This window comes from Lycorma delicatula, chromosome 3 (assembly GCF_047948215.1).
Source record: "Lycorma delicatula isolate Av1 chromosome 3, ASM4794821v1, whole genome shotgun sequence".
NCBI classification, from domain to species: domain Eukaryota; kingdom Metazoa; phylum Arthropoda; class Insecta; order Hemiptera; family Fulgoridae; genus Lycorma; species Lycorma delicatula.
Genome location: NC_134457.1, coordinates 24787674 through 24808529, shown reverse-complemented (window position 1 = coordinate 24808529; position 20856 = coordinate 24787674). Strand labels below are relative to the sequence as shown.

The window sequence follows — 20856 nt, the reverse complement described above, 5'->3', positions numbered from 1 at the left end:
AATGGTGAATCATCTGAATGTGTACTTTGGGTAAAACTTTCTACAATTTAGAAGGCATTGAAGAAGAAAGGAAATTGAGCTTTAAAATGTGGAATGAGATACAGGAAGCGCCAAACATAATTGAGGTTTTAAAGAGTTTTTCCCAAATCATTTTGTTATTGTGTATTATTGCATAGCACCCCCCTCATGGGCTACCCTTCTCCTATGAAAGAAGTTAAATTGAGAATACTTCCCCCCTTCCATTTTGAGCTGGATACAACCCTGGAATTGTTCCAGAAAAAGTTATAAACATCTGCAATCTTAATTGTAACAGATTCATTCATTTTTTTATACTTCACAATAAACATACATGGTGCTTTTCATTATACAGGCACCACTGCAAATTTTTCATATTTACTGATATCCACAATCATTTAAATTATTAAAAGATATAAAATTGTCTTATAAATTTAAATGAAATATAATAATAAAGAAGATAAGATTTATTTAATTACATGTTAAAGGATAAAGTTAGATTAAGTTAGGTAATTAATGATTCTATGTACTGAACTTTATACGATATCAATATAGCCTAATGCTCGCTAACTTACAAGTCCTTTTCTGTTAATAAATTAATGTTATTAAATTGACATTTAAAGGATTTATCCTAGATGCAATAAAGCAGTATTGGCTTTTACCGAATGTAAGAAGTGTAATGGCACCCGTGTAATAGAAAAGGACACAGATATCAAAAAATTAAAACTGTAATGGAATAAATAAAACAAGATGCATGAAAAAAATTCAGTGGAAAGATAGATAGTGAATTTTTATTGTTACAAAGGCGCATACAGGAATGACAGTAAAATTTAATTATTGAACTGCCAGTTACCACTTAACAATGCTACATTCAGATGATTATTTATGTTGGAAAATAGTGTCTGTAACATAGAATATGAAACAGTTTTATTAAATAATATTTAAGTGGAATATAAATTGAAAATATTCTCTGAAAAGTTTAAAAAGAAAATCATGGATTCAAAGGTAATATAGGTTTCAATATTTCCATTAAAGATATTCATTAAGAGTAAAATGATTTCTGAGATCACACATTTAGATCAATTATCTCAATACAAGACAGACAATGAATAGAAGCTGCACACATTTTGCACTTATTAAAAATTCTAAGAACCTGAGAAAGTCACTAAATTACACAAAACTGGAAAATTTGACTGGACTCACTGTAAAAGAAAGTGTAAAGATAAAATGAGAGTTTATTTGGTAGCTAATTCTTTTTAAAACACCTCCAAAAATAGAGAAAATAAAGTAAAATTCAGATCAAAATTATATTGGATCAGATTCAGAAATATTGAAAAAAGTGCATCTTGAAACATATAAGGTCTACAATAAATTGATTTTTTTTTTTAACCTCAGAGTCCACCATTAAGTACTCCTTCAAAGGATGAGATGAATGATTTGTAGCATGTGTGAAAATGCCATGCCTGACTGGGAACTTTAGATGAAAGGATGAGATGCTATCTCTTGCGTCATGGAGACCGGCACATTAAAATTGAATTGGATTGGGAAAACTTGAAAACCAACTGAAAAAATAGCAAGATCAGTAATTGCTGGGGACCAAATGTGGTGCATGTGGAAGTGCTTCAAAGCATAGGTCATGAAGTTTTGCAGCATGGAGACGTATGCAGGTGCATTATCAGGGTGAAAAGCACTTTCTTTTTGGCCAGATATGAATGTTTAATCTGAATAGCACCTTTCATTAGATCCAGTGGTAAAGTGTAATAAATACATGAGTTTTTTGTGCTTTTTGTCAGGTAGTCTATGAACACAACACCATGAAAATCCTAAAAAACCATAGTCATGACTTTTCCTGAATTGGAACCACTTTCACCCACTACGATTCACTGTTTGGTCTGGTATGTAACGATGAATCCATATTTCATCTACTGTTATAAAGCACAAAGGACACTAAGCAGAATTATGTTTAAATAAGTATAAACTCCTTGAGAAATGTTCAGTCAAATATTTTTTTGGTAAACTGATAACGCAGCTTATGTCAAGCAAAGTTTTCATAATCGAAACATGTAAAATACAGTGAACATGGTCTACCGAGATGTTTGTAATGTAAGCATGCTTGTGCATCTTCATTCAGCAATCAATACAACGTAAAGTTTTGTGGTGATTTTGACAGTCGTAACAGTTTGTGATGGTACTGACTATTCAGCAATGAATGCATGACCGTGTTAAAATTCAGCAGCCCACTTTTTTTACCCAAAAATGAGGAAAAGAACCCTTTAAAATACAATCCAACTCTTTTTGTACATCCATCAGGATTAAACCTTTTAAAACAAGTACTTTAAAATAAAGCTTGAAATTCAATTTTATCTGTATTTCAGAAAACGACAAAACTTGTTTGCTTTACTCAATCCATAGAGGCACGAATCTGAAACTTTGCAGCATGCCATCTAAACGATCATACTAGACAAATATCATAATCATTGGTCATTCATGTGTCATCTGTATATGAGGCCAAGAACTTTCTGAACAACTTTAGTGCATACTTTTTATACATTAAAAAAAATATATATCCCATTTGTTATTAAATAATTTCTAAACCAGATGATTATTTGAATTAAGTTTAATTATTATTAATATGAGTAAGCTACAACCTTCAGACAATGTATGTTTTCAAATTTATATAGAAATAAAATAATTCAAAAAACTATTCTAAATTTTTCTAAATTCTTGTAGAGCCTCCAGTAATAATTATATGATAAAAAAAAATCTGATGTGGGGCACAAAACTTCCTTCTACGCCTATTACATAACATATAAACATTTTTTGCTGAGTTCACTTAAACTTATTTCATTTGAAAGTGAGATACAATCCTCGAATTCTTTAATAAAGTGGACAGTTACATAATTGCATTGTGGTGGGCAGCACACTGCATCACATTTTTTTGTGGTGTCCGTATCAGCATTTTATAACAGTATGAACATGAATTTTGTTTCATGTCACTTAAGTAGTTATGTGGTGTAAGTAAGAATGTGTTGAATCCATAACCATGCACACATCGGTTCTAATCTGACTTCATATAATATATATAATTTTTTTTTTTGTTAAGCTTTCTTTTAATTTAAATATATTAATTTATTAATAATATTAACCCTGTAAAAATTGTTGAATTAAAATGAAAAGTACATAAAATTTAATTTTATTAATAACTTCTGATTTTTTCACATGATTTTCAATCGGAGCTTAATAATTACAGTATAGCCCAGCTGTAACGCGGCTCGATATACTACAAATACAGATATAACGTAGATTATAACCTGTTCTCCAAAAAATAAAATAGGATGAAGAAATGTTAGTCACCCTACCACTGTAAAACCCACCATAAATCCTTTGAAATTGTCGACACTACGCTTCTAATATAACATCTGTCAATTAGTCACGACCTATTTTAAAGCCTTGGAATTCCCATAAACATGATTCAATAAAACTGAACTATGATTCTAATATAGTAATAGGAAAAATTCTTATTATATACTGCACATGACTCATTTCCTGTAACAGCGACAATGTGCTGCCTGTACATGGCACAATATACAGTATCTGATGTTATTACATATTGTGATTTATTCCGAGCTACTTTTACTGTGTTTATCAGTATCGTTAAGTTTTATTACATTGGTTAATTTATTAGTTTTTATAGTGTTTGTTTTCATTCGTATTTGCCTAACATGTCTAAACAAAAAATGTGATTTAAAATTTACTTCTCGAAATAATACAGTTAGCGTATAATGCGGGTGCCACTTAAGTCCTCCGATAATCACATTATAGCAGGGTTATACTGTAATAATAAATCAATATATTTAAGTTGAAAAAAAGGAAATGAAATCGGATTCGAACCAATGTGCATTTCCATTGTAAGATTTCAAATGTTTCATAATTAAAATTTAATTTGGCTATAACTCTGGAACCAGTGAAAATAAGTATCACTTATGATATATTGTTGAAAAGCTCTTAATGAAGGCTTATTACTGCAGATAAGAAAATGTCCAAAATCTAATTTTTTTGGATTTTGAGCTGTTTTGGACACTTTTGATCCAATCGATTGCAATCAAAAGGGGAGTGCAACTCCCCTTTTAACTAGATGTTACAACAGTCCTAAATCCAAAATGTCAACATTCTACAGCTAATCAATCGTTTCTGAGTTATGTGAGATACATACGTATGTACAGATGTCATGCCGAAACTAATCAAAATGGATTCAGGAATGGTAAAAATTTATATTTCTGTTGAAATCTAAAAACCGAAATTTTTCGCAATTACAATACTTCGTACAAGGAAGTAAAAATACCATAACTTTTATATTAAATTAAAATAGAGGTATCTTTTCCTGGAAAATGGTAAAGCACATTTAATTAGAATTACTTTGACCATAACTGAACCAAAAAGGAAGATATAATTTTTAGAAATGACTAAAATCACATTCATAGCAAGGAATATTTATTTTTTTTTTGCAGACATCTACAATTATTAAAAAAAATGTCAGTTTAGTTAATGGTATATATGAAGGAGAAAATAATTTTTTAATTCATTGTAATTAAAAATAGAGGTTTTTCCATGGTACTGTATAATATTAATAAGTAAATTACTGTAAATTAATATTTCTAATGAAATAAAAACAATAATTTTTTTAATCTAAGAAATGCTGTAAGATTCAAATGCTAAGAAGTGCTGTATGAATGTTTAACAAATTATTCTAAACCTCAACTATAATCTTTACCTCAGTTGTAGTGGATTCAGAATGATGATCTTCCTGCATTAAATAAGCCGTAACATTTTCATTATCTGCAGGTGACTGTTCAGACTTCATTAGAACTTTAACAGTTGGTGTTGATGTGTTTAATTCATCCAGGGTTATATTTGGATCAGATACAATATGAACATCTTTATCGAGATGAACTGTACCATCAGCAGAATAAACATACGATACGGCTGGTGAAGTTTTCTGTTGTTTTTTTACACTTTTTTTTTCTTTTATGTCAATACGAGGTTTCTTTGGAGGTGCTTGAAGTTCTAAATTATCTAATTCCTTTTAAAAATAAATAACATTCATTAGAATAAAAGAATTAGAGTAAAAAATAGATTTTTACAAATGTAAATACCATTATGTAAAAAAAATCTCTGATATAAAAACAAATTTGTGACTGCAGTGAAGTAAAACGTGTCTAACTGTTCATACTAACGGTTTGCAGACATTATAAACAGCATTTTTTTAACCATCTGTTTGCTGTCTGCTTGTAAGAGCACAAAATTCCTTATCAACAAACAATTACCTATGAATTATTAGATATAATAGTTACTTCTATTTAATCAATGAAATGGAAAACTTAGGGAGCAATTGACACTACCGCTCACACATTGACCACCTTCTACATGAATATTCCCTCAATTTGACTGTGACTGAGCCACTAACAACCAAATGATAAGACAACATTTAATTACAGATTGTACTAGGGCCTTAGAGTATGGTTTAATCAAGAATTTTTTTAGTAACACTGTGAATGTCATTAGTTCTCTACTAAATTGTGATATAATATATATATATATATATATATATATATATATATGTGTGTAAATCATTTCAATTTATACTGGTCCTAACTCATACACACACATATATATATATATATATATATATATATATATATAAATATATGTGTACATTATATGCAATTACATTTTATATAATGTATATATATATATATATATGTGTGTGTGTAAATGTATATATGAGGCACTCTACGCATCAGAATGTTTGATACTCAGGAAGAAGAATGAACTGAAAGAGATGGAAATACGTGAAAGAAGAATCTTGAGGAAAATATTGGGACCAAGAAAGATAGAAGATGGATCTTACAGACTAAGAAGTAATAAAGAACTTTATAAAGGTAACAACGAACCGCTGACGTTGATGAGAAAACGAAGGGTGAAGTTCTACAGTCATATACTCAGGATGAGGGATGATAGGTTAACGAAGCGCGTCTTTAGTTTTTTAACAAATATGAAAGCGACTACAGATTGGGTCGTTGAAGTTAAGAAGGATCTTAGCGAACTACAACTGAACGAAGGCGATGAGTGTAACAGAATTGAGTTTAGAGATAAAATTAATAAACACTTTTTCCGGAAACTTACAGATAAGACAAGAACTGGGAGGCAGTGGACTGATGAACAAAAACAAGTTAAACGAGACAAAATGAAATTGTACTGGGAAACAGACGGAAGACATCTGTTGTGCAAAACGTTCAACGCGGTCCAAAGAGACCTTAACAAAAAAAATATATATATATCTCCCTCTATGAATCATGAGACCTCGCCGATGGTGATGGGGCTTTAGTACTCAGTGATACAGAGTAGCTGGACCTATACAACCACAACAGAGAGGTATCTGTTGAGAGCCAGACTAAGGAATGATTCCTGAAAGAGGGCAGCAGCTGTTTCAGTAGTTGTTAAGGGTGTAGGTCAAGACTTAAATGGCCATAAGAACATCACACTTAATCTTCTGAGTACTGCGCAGCTGAAAGCAATGGAAAATTACAGCTGCTTTTTTTTCCAACAAAATGTAACTGTATTTTCATGTAACACAGATGGAGGTGTCTTCCTTAGTAAAATATTCTGGAGGTAACTAGTCCCCCATTCGGATTTCCGGGGGGGGGCTACTAAAGAAGGGGTCATCAGAAAATTAAAAAATAACATTTTACGAGTTGGAGCGTGACATTTTAGAAGTCTAAAAAAGGCTGGTAAAAAAGTCTATTTAAAGAGGGATATGGATATATTAAATGCAAATGTAGTAGAAATTAGTGAGGTCCAGTGGGAAGAAGAAAATGACTTTTGGTCAGGTGATTTTAGAATAATTAACTCAGCTTTTAATAAATGGCAGGCAGCAGTAGATTTTATAATAAAAAAGAAGATAGGGAAGAGAGTAGAGTATTTCAAAATGTGTAGCGATAAAATCATTGTAATAAGATCAAATCAAAACCTGAACCGACGATTATTAACATCTACATGCTTACAAGTCTCATGATGATGATTATGAGGTAGAGTGTGTATATGAAGAAATTGACGAAGCAATTAAACACATAAAAGGAGATGAAAATTTAATAATAGTTGGAGATTGGAATGCAAACATTGGAAAAGGCAAGGAAGAATTTATATAACATTATTATATAATATGTATATACATTATTATTATATAATATATAATATGGGCTGGGCAAAAGGAATGAAAGAGGGGACCGACTTATAGAGTTTTGCACAAAGTATAATTTAGTAATTCCAAACACAAAGTTTAAAAATCATAATAGAAGAATATACACATGGAAGAAGCCAGGTGATACTGCAAGGTATCAAATAGATTATATCATGGTTAAGCAAAGATTTAGAAATCAACTCGTTGACTGCAAAGCTAACCCTGGAGCAGACAATGATATCGATCATAATTTAGTGATAATGAAATGTAGATTGGGATTTAAAAACCTGAAGAAAAGGTGTCAGATGAATTGGTGAAATTTAGAGAAGCTTGAGGAAGAGCAGGTAAAGAAGATTTTTGAAGAGGACATTGGTAAAGGTCTGAGTAAAAAAGATAAGGTAGAAAATGTAGAAGAATGGGAGAGTGCTAAAAAAGGAAATTCTTAAATCAGCAAAAGCGAACTTAGGTGGAACAAAGAGAACTGGTAGAAAAACTTGGATATCAGAGGATATATTGCAGCTGATGGATGAACGTGCAAAGTATAAGAATGCTAGTGATGAAGAAAATAAAAGGAGCTATCGACAATTAAGAAATACTATAAAAAGGAAGTGCAAAGTAGAAAAAGAAGAGTGGATTAAAAAAAAGTGTTCAGAAGTGAAAAAATAAATATATTATCATTGGTAAAATAGACGGAGTATACAGGAAAGTTAAGGAAAATTTTGTAGTACATAAATTAAAATCTAATAATGTGTCAGACAAAGATGGTACACCAATTTATAACACGAAAGGAAAGATCGATAGGCGAGTGGAATACATTGAAGTTATATGCAGGAAATGAATTACAAAATGGTGTTGTAGAGGAAGAAGAGGATGAAAGAGGAGAAACAATACTGAGATCTGAATTTGAGAGCACTAAACAAATATTTGAATGGCAGAAAGGCTCCTGGAATAGACGGAATACCTGCAGAATTACTGCGCAGTGTAGGTGAGGAAGCAATAGATTTTTTAAACAAACTGGTGTATAATATTTACGAAAAAGGGGAAGTTCTATCAGACTTGAAAGTGAAAGGAAGCAATGTTAGTGCTCAGATTAATAGTAGAAGGAAGATTAAAGAAAAACAAATCAATATACTTGGCATTTATAGACCTAGAAAAGCCATTCGATAACGTAGACTGAAATAAAATGTTCAACATTTAAAAAAAATTAGGGTTCAAGTACAACAGTAGAAGAACAAATGCTAACATTTACAGGAACCATACAGCAACAGTAATTGAAGAACATAAGAAAGAAGCCATAATAAAAAAGCGAGTCCAACAAGGATGTTCCCTACCCCCGTTATCTTTTAATCTTTATATAGAACTAGCAGTTAATGATGTTAAAGAACAATTTAGATCCGGAGTAACAGTGCAAGGTGAAAAAATAAAGATGCTACGATTTGTTGATGATATAGTAATTCTAGCTGAGAGTAAAAAAGATTTAGAAGAAACAATGAACGGCAAGGATGAAGTCCTACACGAGAACTACCGCAAGAAAATAATCAAGAGCATTTGAAAGTAATGAAATCTAGTAGAAATAATGAAGATGGACCACTGAATGTAAAAATAGGAAGAGAAAATATTACGGAGGTAGAAGAATTTTGTTATTTGGGAAGTAGGATTACTAAAGATGGACGAAGCTGGAGTGATATAAAATGCCGAATAGCACAGGCAAAACGAGCCTTCAGTCAGAAATATTTGTTTACATCAAAAATTAATTTAAACATTAGGAAAAGATTTTTGAAAGTGATATGTTTGGAGCATAGCTTTATATGGAAGTGAAACTTGGACGATTGGAGAACCTGAGAAGAAAACATTAGAAGCTTTTGAAACGTGGTGCTGTAGGAGAACGCTAAAATTCAGATTGGTGGATAACGTGACAAATGAAGAGGTGTTTCCACAAATTGATGAAGAAAGAAGCATTTGGAAAAATATAGTTAAAAGAAGAGACAGACTTATAGGCCTATATTACTATATATTATTACTATATTACTATACTAAGGCATCCTGGAATAGTCACTTCGATATTGGAGGGACAGGTAGAAGGAAAAAATTGTGTAGGCAGGCAATGTTTGGAGTAAGTAAAACAAACTGTAAGGGATGTAGGATGTAGGGGGTATACCGAAATGAAATGACTGGCACTAGATAAGGAATCTTGGAGAGCTGCATCAAACCAGTCAAATGACTGAAGAGAAAAAAAACTATATATATAATATACGAATCAACCCAAGTATAAAATTAATAAAATAAAATAGGATGACACCTACCTTATTCCTTATTATTATTTTATATTTTTTCAATTGTTCATTGCAAATTACACATTAAAATTAAAAACCCTTTACTATACATGAGATTTAAAGTTGTTAAAAGATCTTTTTCAATTAAAAGAGAAATAAAACTAAAATTTTTTTAAATTCCAAAATTTTAAATTGTAAATTAAAATTAAAAATTGCATATATATAAAATATGAAGTCATTAATAAAATTAAATTAAAGGTCAAAATTAAAATCAATAATAAAATTAAATTGAAATGCATGTGGACTAGCTAGCCAAAGTTATGTAACTTTAGACAGTTACATGCAATTTTTAATTTTAATTTACAATATAAAATTTTTAAATTTAAAAAAAATTTTTAATTTTTTAGAGAAGTGGTAAAAAGTAGCCTCGAACATGATGATGGTCATTTTTTCCACCGAGCCGGACCACGTACACCATTTCAAAGGTTTCAACAAGACAAAGTGTGGGTACCGATCTGCAAAGTCCTGAGAAAGTTGACATTACTTGAAATAACTACAGTGACAGGTTGTTATCACACAATTTCAAGGGAATTTATCAGCACAGATACCACCACAGCTGTTGGTTAACCACATTAAATAATAAACTTTCAATGCTACAAAAACAGGCTATTTCATTGAAGAATAATTAAAATTTTACTATAATTTATTTTTTGTTCTATAGTATTTACAAAAATAAATCAATATAAAAATAGAAATTAATTCTTAAAAAAAGATGTAGGCTACTCATTGCAATCTCAGTTTGGGTAAGTTTAACAAGCATTTTTAAATCAAAATTATATTAGGTTATTAGTATTGGTTAAGTTAATTTTTATTATTAATCATGGCCCGTTGGTATTGATATAAATTGAATATATAATAATTTCCACTTACCAACTGCTTTTATTATTATGTCCGAGCACTTTTGGATATTAATCCATCATCAGGAACATTTATGTGTTATGGATTATAGAATAATACAACATAACAATAAATTTAATTTAGATAAACAGGGAGTATATATAGTTTAAAATGCGCAAATTATGATTGGGAATATATCGGGATGACATACCAATCTTTTTTCAATCAGATTTAATGAACTCATTAATTGTATAAATAAAGGAAATAAAGAACGATCCAATTTTGCTAGACATATCTTAGAAAGTAATCATAATTACAACCCAGATAATTGTATTACTATACTTCAACATTCCAATAACTTTCATAAAACAAATATTATTGAAAAATATTACATATATTTAAATAATAAAAATTTGATAAATGAACAAACCAAAATTGATAATGATGTATTATTTAAACAAATATTGAACAATAATATTGATTCTTAGGTTGGTTATACTAATTCTTACCAATAAACATAACAATTGAGTTTCATACTCACATGACAGATGGTCGATTATTATTATTTACATTTATTACATTACATTATGATTATTTTTACATTTTGACAATCAATCGTTGTATTTAAAATTTTTATTTATAAAAAATTCAAAATTCATCAAATATATTAATTTCTGAAGGAAATAATTATAATCCATAACATATAAATATTCCTGATGATGGATAATATCTGAAAGTGCTCGGACATAATAATAAAAGTAGGTGGTAAGTGGAAATTATTATATATTCAATTGATTAAGTTATTAAATAAAGACCAAAAAAAAAAAAAACAATTTTAAAAATATTGAAGACGTCAACTTCAACATAGGGACTAAATATAAAAAATAAATAAGAAATGTAAGGTACAAAGAAGACAAGAAACCCCCTAGGAGTACTTATTTATAGAGTTAAAATGGTATTGCTTTTAACAGGTTTTTCATGATTTTTGAGAGGTTAAAACTTTTTTATTAGTGCAATACACAAGGAACTTTTTTATTTGCCATAAACATCTGCAAAAACACTGCAAGTTGCACAAATTTGAGATTTTTATCACTAGTTCCATCAAAGTTACTTGAAGCTAAAATTTGAATTTAAAAAAAAAATTAGTTTTCAAAAATTCATAAACATTAGGGGTAGTATATCACCATTAATATTATTTATGGTAAAACTACTAACACATACCTATATATAAAAAAATAATTCAAACTGTGTATGCCATCCCTGCCTCTTGAAAAAAATTACCAAAAGGGAAATTTCACTGATTTTAATGTTGAACTTTATTGGTAATTTTCTCATAGACAGAGAGATAGGTAAATAAACCACTGGACAAATCTTTTAAGTTGAGAAAATATGATTAAATTGCTTTTTGTTTCATCCTTGCAGGACCAACAGTTTTTTAGTTATGATTTTTTCCATAAACCCTTACAATCACAAAAATCGGAGTGCGCACCATAACAAAAATGGCCACCACAGGTAAACTGCTTAAATAAAAATTTAAAAAAAAGTAGCTTTAAGAATCTAAAACATGTAGGAAACAAGTGGGTAAGTTTCAATTTTTTTTTTTTGAATTGGTCAAGCAACCAGCTATGTTTTTTTGGGACACTTCAAATGGACTGACCCATAAGGCCCTTTCAAACAGGCCGAAATGTTGTGTTGTTAATGAAAACAGTTCTGTTACTTGGTTTGATAGAGGGTGATATTATTTTTTTTGTAATTTGCTAAATATCAGTCTAGATGATTAAAGACCTAGAAATAATCTATCAGTATTTTTTATTACACACCACTACAAATTGTTCTTTTTTTTTTTTAAGTAAAACTTTTATTATATTAATCCAACTAATAAAAACATTGAAATAGAAAAACAATAGAAAGTAAACTCACTTTTTTTAATTACATACATATTGTGGACAGTCAGTACTGCTCGAGTGCCCCTAGGATGGATTCAAATGATTTTTCCTCTACAGATTTTTGTAGACTTCTAAATTCTACCAATTATATCTATTTTCCAGTAACCCCAGGTTTTGACAAAAGCAATACACACATCCCATATAATTATCCAAATTTACAATATTTTTTGCCGTTTATAATTCTTTGCACCATTCATACTTGTCAATTTGTACGTCTACAAATAAAGGAAGCAAACCTACATAAACAGGAGATTAAAATTCTTACATACATTGCTCATTTTTTTACAGCTTGCCCGTTTATTTGCAATGCCATGTAGCAGCTTCATTTATGTATAAAATCATGTTATCATTTTCACATTTGTTTTCATTCTTTCAGAAGAATATCCTTATCCATTACACAATCGTGGCTTCTTCAGTACTGGAAAATCCCATACGTTCATGTTAATTAATGTAATTAATTAAAATATCGACGTGAAGTACACTGCACAACTGAAAAGTAAATGTATAAATAGAATCCAAGAGTGAGGGAACAAACAGATCACAACACTTTTATTTAATCTACTGCCAGTTTATGAAGTCGAAAGGCAAGGTATACTAACAGATTACACCATGTTTAAAAATGAATCTTATCTTATGTTTATCTTTATAATTAAGTTTTACTTTTGTTTAACATTTATTGCTCCACGAATTATGTAATGAACGTCTAAGTGATGCTGGTGCTGGTTATCACAAAAATGTAAAAATTATTATGGTACTCATAGAGGAGAAGCGAGCCATTTACATTAAGTTGTAAAAACTTCACAAATAATTTTTATGAAGATCAATTAACAAAAAAAAAAAAATTAATTATTGGTCCTCGATAAGATGGCAAACAGCTTTATAATATATAATGTAACAGTTCTTCTAGAATACCTGGAATGTCTCAAAGCATGGCATCCTTGAAATTAAAGGAAATAATGTAAGGGTAAAATACAAGCTGAAGCCATAATTTATTAACCATTTATTGTAGATTGCAGCAGCTGAACAAGGCAGGGTCCAGTTTCAGAGCAAGTTGCCAGCATTTTTAGAGGTTAATAGCCATAGCCACTTAAAAAAATTAAATCACCATAATGATTAGGAAAAAATTAAAAAGGGAAAAAACAGAAAAATGAAAATGTATGAAAACCCCAAAGAACAGGTTCCTAATCTAAAAGAAATAAAATACATACACTGGAACTTTTTAGTAATAAGCAGGAACTAAACTATCTGTCTGACCTATATACCAAACCAAAGACATATTTTATTAAAAAAGTGTTAAGCTTAAACATACCTGAGGGTGCTTACTTCTTAGATGCATTCTAAGATTACTGGTATTTCCATTATATGATATAACTGTTTTACACAATATACAAACAATTTTAACTTTTGTCAATATTTCACCATCCTCATTAGCAGGGAATCCGTAACATTTCCAATAAATACTTCTCATATTCATAGGAACAACAAGTTTCTTATAAACAAATGTATGTTTATCATCTAACAATTGTGTCAATAATATTTGCTTTTCATGTAAATCACTATTAGCGCTGCTAGATCCCACTTTAACTGGAACAAAATACATTAAAAAAAAACTAAATTAAGTTAAACAAGATAATCTGATCAAGTAATTACTTGATCAACTTTAGTTTTGTTCATACTTAAATTTACCATACATTTAGTATCAGAAAAACAGGTTTGAACAATGGGTGACCCGTGCAAAGGTGCATTATCAATATTCTAGGCAATTAACTGTCAGTTTTGTGAGTTATCAAGACTTGTTCAAATGCGACTTGTTTTATGGAGAGAGGTTAGAGTTACGGTCAGACTTTAGTGGAGAGATATAAATATCAAGGTATGGCAACACTTAACATAATCTCATAGGACGCTTGGCCAAATTTATGTTTAAACAGAAATACAATCGCTACACAGAGACTACACCACATGTCCATGCTATTAGTCATGAGTATGATAGATAATGTCCATGCTATTAGTCATGAGTATGATAGATAATACGTTACAAAGAGCGCTGACTCCAAGTCTGGCTGTGACAACTGTTTAGGTCAGTTTATGGTTTATTCCTCTATCCGCAAAAGTCTAACCTCTCTCTGCAGAACAGATTAGCATTTGAACAGGTTGCCAAAATTCATAAAACTGAATGCTAATAACTGTCTATGAGTACTGATAATTCACGGCAAAGACTTTGGTCTAGCACAGGTCACACCTGGCTAAACCTGCTTTCTGATATTTAAATTTATGATATATTAAACTATTAAAAAATTAAAATTTTATCTCGTAATTACTCAGAATTAAAACTAGGTTTTTGATAAATAAGTGGAATTATAATCCTGGAATTAATTTAACTGGGCTATTCTAAAATAAAGAAATCCTTCACAAAACCAAAGGTCCACCACACCAATACATATAAATAGTATCAAGGTAATAAACATAGTTCTTTTTTAGAACATTACTGTCAAATAATGATATAACATTTTGCAAGTTCAGCAGTGGTAAATTTTGACAATAAATATTAATTGAACAAGTTTATCAACTAAAATTCTTTATGAAACTGGAGAAAACATATTTTTTTTAGTCAACAAATAATTCATATAATACCAATGTCCCACAGTTATTAACATGTTGGCAATTTTACTATTTCCTAATATAATTACACAGCTATAAAATAACAATAACATGAACCGGATTCATGTAATAAAATAACAGCTTCAATTATGGGTGAAATAATTTAAGATTATATTTACTATTTTTTTCGGAATTATAAACATTACATAAATAACCAACACAATTTCTGTAATCTAGTCTAAATAAAGGGCTGACCATTGTATTATATGAAAATTATAACTACGAGTAAACTTCCGGGTTAAAAGTTCGTGCAGACGTTATTTTTTCAATGTTACCGTATCTGCAAGGTACACATGAAAATCGTTTATTAATGATCAGTTGATGCCTTTTGACTCGGTCCTCATTTTGGGTTATCCAGTATGTTCAACTCTAACCTAAATTCGGCGGAAAGCTAAGCACGGTATCATATGATTTAACGATTTTTTTTTATTTCTCCTTTAAAAACCCCATTCATGACACCAGTAGTTTATTACAAGTGGATTACAATTCCAGTCAAATCAAATTTTAAGATTATGTATTTTCTGAATTCGCGATAAAAAAATAGAAAACTGCAAATGAATTTAAATAATTTTATTCTTCAGCGCACAATATATACAAACAATAAAAAATATCCTAAAACACTACAAACCGTCATGGACGTTTTCTGATGCAGCTTCAATGACTGAAACTAAACGTTTCTTAGGAGTTCCCATTTTCACAAACAGTTACTTAACCATACATGCAATTACTTATACCACCCGTTACAAATTTACCGCGAATCGGTATTAAACGAAAATACCATTCACTACTTTGTAATATAATATATCGACTCCCAATCACTTCACTATCGGTATCGGTTTTCTCCGAAACAGAAATGTGACGACTCGGTAGCTCAGTATAACAACGCATCAGTATTAAACGAACAAAGCCGATATCGACCATCGGAAATCGTCACGTGATTACATGGCGTCCCCTATTTACCGCCAACAGGTAGCGATCGCTGCAGTTAATGCTTGGTGGCATAATTTAGCTTCAAACTTGGTTGATTGCAAAAAATAAATGTCCTTTTTATCAATATAAATTTTAATATAACTTATATGTTTCGTAGGTTAAATCACGAAACGATAGAGAAGGTTTTTAAAGACTAAATAAAAATACTAAAAATTGCTAGTTGGACCAATAACTATTATTATTATTATTATTCATAACGGCTTTTATCAATAATAGTCATTATAAAAAATGATAATTGATTATAAAAAATGTTCAACATTGAGAATCAATTAGATTTTAATAATTTTCTAAACAAATCAGTCAAATGTTTAAATAACTATAACTAAACATCTACTTTTATAGTCAATTTTTAATTTTCTTAACATTATAAGTGCCTCTTTCAGTTATATCATGCAGAACTTACAGTTAATCATGAACCCAAGGGTTACAACTCCTGTACTGTAGGTCCTTAGAAGATACGAGTCAAATTGGATTATCCATTTATTGGTGCAGTAAATTACAATTTAAACAATTTCCAAAATCAAATCATTACTTATTTTACACAGGCAAAAACTTAAGATGTATATAATTTTTATTTATTCTGCTAAATTACTGTAAATTGAAGTTTTTGCCACTACTGGACATTATTGATCTGACAAACTTTTATAAAACAAATTCTTGTTTACCTATTTAAAAATAATTTGTACCTATTCCTCATAATGGTCTTATTTTATCAAATTTAGTACATGAGATTTAAATTATACTGAACAGATCTTTTATAATTTTTTAAACCTATGTTAGTAATGGAGGTAACTCAACATAGTAAGATTCTTTTAAGATAGGAAACTGTCATAACTGCAAATAATCTATTTACTTGTACATCTGAAAGGAATCTGGCACTATAAAACCCTTCTTTATAATGTATAAATAATATTCTCCTCATAACAACCCAGTATAGCTCATAAAACTGCAGTTACAAATATATATCGTATCTTTGTAAAAATAAAAAAGAATAAATTTAGTGAATCGTGTATCAATTTATTTAAAGCATGACTTCTGATATGGTAAGTCTTTAAAAATACATGATAGTGCTTCACAGTTTGAAACAATCTGCTTAGGACTTAATAATTAATAACTGGAAAAAGTAAGCTCTTCAGAATCAAACTCTAAAATCAGTCCTTTTTTGGATTCACCTAAAAAAAAATCATTTGTTTGAGTATCTTTTACAGATAAACAACAAATTTAAAATTCTAACAGGCTTATATTTATGAAAATTTGGAGATATTTATCCTTAAACTGAACTGCATAAAATACTAAATAGGAAGATAGGTTATTAACTTTATTTTGAACCGACTGATCAGAAAAATAAGGCCATATTTTTAATTACTGGCACTTCCTTACCATAAAATTATTTTATTACCTTTAAATCTGTTGCAATTCAATCTTAATATCAATTTGGTAGTTGCCATCATAAACCTTGAGGTAAATATATTTATGCAGTGTAAAAAAGGGCTTGTTCATATGGATTTAAAAGAAAAATAATGATTTGCTTTTTTTCTTTTTGTTAACAAATAATAAATTATAATCAATAATTATATTGTAAGTAAACCCACTGGTTAAATTCATCATCACAAAATCAGCGGGTTTTTGAAGTCCAAAGTTCTAAAATTCAAATCCTAAAGGCTGTAGCTTTTATATGGATCTGAATGCTAGACTATGGATACTGGTTTTCTTTGGTGGTTGGGTTTCAATTAATCATAAGTCTCAGGATTGCTCAACCTGAGTCTGTTCCATACTATATGTCTCTGGTACATTTACACTGTACTACATGTGCAGCTATGTAAGGCCTGGCAAGCTGGTAGCAGTTATTGTTTTTGCCCAAACACGCCCAGACTCAGCAGTAGCTGTAAAATTGGTTGGAGAAAACAAACAATTGTACTGTAAAATAATTAACTTAAAGACATTATATAGATCATGTAAGAAATGAATAGTATGCTACACAAAGTATAAAAAAAAAAACTTCTCCAGAATTTGTCTGGATGGATGAAGGGAAACTAAGGTACAAACTTGATCAGAGCAGCACCATAGAATATACAATTAATTACAAGATAAGATACAATTGAAAAAGTATTTTTTTTAAAACTTTTTATATTCTGTACAGGTTTTGAAAGTTAGTATTATTTTTTACACTTTTTTTAGTTCAATTAATACTTAAAATATGGAAGTGGTTAAAATAAAAATGTTGCTTACCTGTAAAAAATGCTTAAACAAAATATAAAAGTGAAAAAAAAAACGTTTGTCTATATAAAAAAAAAGGAATGCAAAGTGTATTATAGACGGCTAATAAGTATGAATTTACTCTCTAGAATGTGGGAATACATGTTACTTTTTTACCATAACATTTTCACTCTGATATTCAGTTTAATGAGACTGTATATCATTATATAAATCTAAGCAATGATGACAAAAAGATCTATAATAAACTATTTTTAAATTTTTCATGTGGAAAAAAATTTTGTCAGAGAAATTTCCTATACAAATAAAAAAGAATTCTTATGAAAGTGTGATGCTTTTCATAGGGGACTCTTTTGAGTTAAATGCTACTATAGAAAAAAATATATTCTAAATAATACTTATTTCTAAGACAGAGTTTATATTCTGCCTTATTTCAAACAGTAAACTAAGGTTTTTTATTACTGTTCTATTGTATCCCTCCTTTCATGATCAGGTGCCCTTCTATCATAGCATCATAGGTGGTAAGGGATGTAATTATAGTACGTTTATCTAATTAATAATAATCTAAATATGAAGTGGATAATCAATTAATATTTCATTAATTAATTTTATTTTTAAACATAAAATTTTTTTCCAGTTATTTACCTCTTTACCCTGTTTATTCATTTTTGTATTGCCAAAGAGTATTTAATTCCATTGTCTACATTATGGATTTTATTAGGTGTTTAGCAAAGTAGATAAATTTTATTTTCTTATGCTTGGTATAATGCTGTTTATTTAAATATATAAACTATCTTTTAATTAACAGTTTAAATTTTACACTTCATCTATATTTTTTAATTGCTGAAATTAAATAAGTGGCTTTGTTTTTTCTCTGTAATTACTTATGAGGAAGTTAAGAGGATGACATTCTACTCTTAAGTAATGATCTAGAAAAAACTGAACATGCCATTTGTGATAAATAGTACTTCACAATTACTGCCTCTGTGAAAAATTTTCATTAAATTTCAAGTCCACTCTTTATTGAATTGTTCCACACAGCTGTTTTTTTGTAAGTACTGTACAAGATAACTACTGAAACAACTTACAACGCACACAAAATGAAAAGAATGGGAATTTCATTAACTTTTCTTCAGCAACAACAGAATTAAGAAGTGAATTTCTTGACAGTAATGAGACATGGATTTGGATCATCAGTACCAGACAAAACAATTCAAACAGTGAATGCAAACACATGTTTTAGGACCATAAAGGGATTTTGTGAGAAAAATTAATGAAGCCAGGTACAGGAATAACAGCAGATGTTTATTGTGAAATGCTGACAAACCTTAAGAGAGTGATATACACAGTGAGGGATGATGCTAAGAAAGGGGGATTTTTTTGCATGAGAATATGTAACCTCAAACTGCCACTAGCAATAGATGGCAACTAAACAAGTTTAAGTAATAATTTTTTACTAACCCTCTTACAGCCTTGATTTGCCACTGTATGATTTTCATCTATTCACAAAATTGAAAAATTGGTTGGCTAAACAACAATTCAAAAGTAATGATTAACTTGTGGATGAATGGGTACTTTTGTAGTGTTGTTCTTTGAAGAGGGAAAAAGACAAGTTGGTACAAATGCTTGAATTTAGCCGGGGATTATGTTGAGAAGTAATATAAGTATGTATGAAACTTTTGTAGATATTAAACTTTTTTCACTATATTTTGTTTATTCTTGTTACTCTACAAGAGGTTAATTTATAAATAATCCTCATATACAGGGTCATTCACGCGAACCGGATGTTTTTCAAATAATCATAAAAAATTGAATATTTACTTTAAAAAAGTTTTATTGGTACTGAAACACTTGTTAAATTAAAGCATTTGTTACTTACTCATGAACGAAAAATTATGTCCGGCAAGTGATGTCCATTTTGGGGAATACATTGTTGTAGCCTTTCACGGTAACTGGCCTCAATTCTTTGCAGCATGTTTACATCAATCTGGGTGACGTGATGACGAATTGCGATCTTTAGGTCCTCCAATGTACGCGGTTTATTGCCGTACACACACGATTTCAGAAACCCCTACAGAAAAAAATCACAACTACTCAAGTTGGGGGACCGAGGGAGCCAAGGAATGTCGCCGAATCTAGAAACGATCTGTCCCGGAAACAAGTTACGGAGAACAGCCATCGTTGCCCTCGCTGTGTGCGCTGTAGCTCCATCCTGCTGGAATAACACATTTTGAAAATCGATTCCCCGGTTTCGTAACTCAGGGATGAAAAACGTATTCAACATCGCAATGTAACGATCAGCTGTTACAGTTACGGCAGCGTCATCTTCTTAAAAAAAGTATGGTCCAATAACACCGACCTTTCCTATTGCACACCAAACAGTCACCTTTGGGCTATGAAGTGGTCTCTCGTGAAGCTGATGTGGGTTTCTTTCTGTCTAATACCGGCAATTCTGTTTGTTGACGAAGCCATTCAGATGAAAATGGGCTTCGTCACTCATTAACAATAACAAATTTTCATTTTCTTCAAAAATGGAAAGCATTTGTCGACAAAATTGTAATCGCTGCGTGAAATCTTGCTCGTTTAACTGCTGCACGATGGCTATCTTGTAAGGATGGAAATGCAG

At 30.1% G+C, this 20856-nt stretch overlaps 1 protein-coding gene across 2 annotated transcripts in view; it reads right to left on the bottom strand.

Moving 5' to 3' along the window:
* The window catches only part of LOC142321457 (E3 SUMO-protein ligase ZBED1-like), a 45734-nt gene extending 29822 nt beyond the window's left edge, over positions 1-15912 (bottom strand). The window contains exons 1-3 of one of the 2 annotated variants that reach the window (XM_075359551.1): positions 15655-15912; positions 13678-13952; positions 4787-5095 (exon numbers count right to left, since the gene is read on the bottom strand). In XM_075359551.1, coding sequence (XP_075215666.1) covers positions 4787-5095; positions 13678-13952; positions 15655-15718 — 648 coding nt within the window. In that variant the 5' untranslated portion in view covers positions 15719-15912. The remainder of the gene's footprint in view (positions 1-4786; positions 5096-13677; positions 13953-15654) is intronic. The other variant, XM_075359552.1, reaches the window with a different exon arrangement.
* Between the last annotated feature and the right edge of the window lie 4944 nt (positions 15913-20856).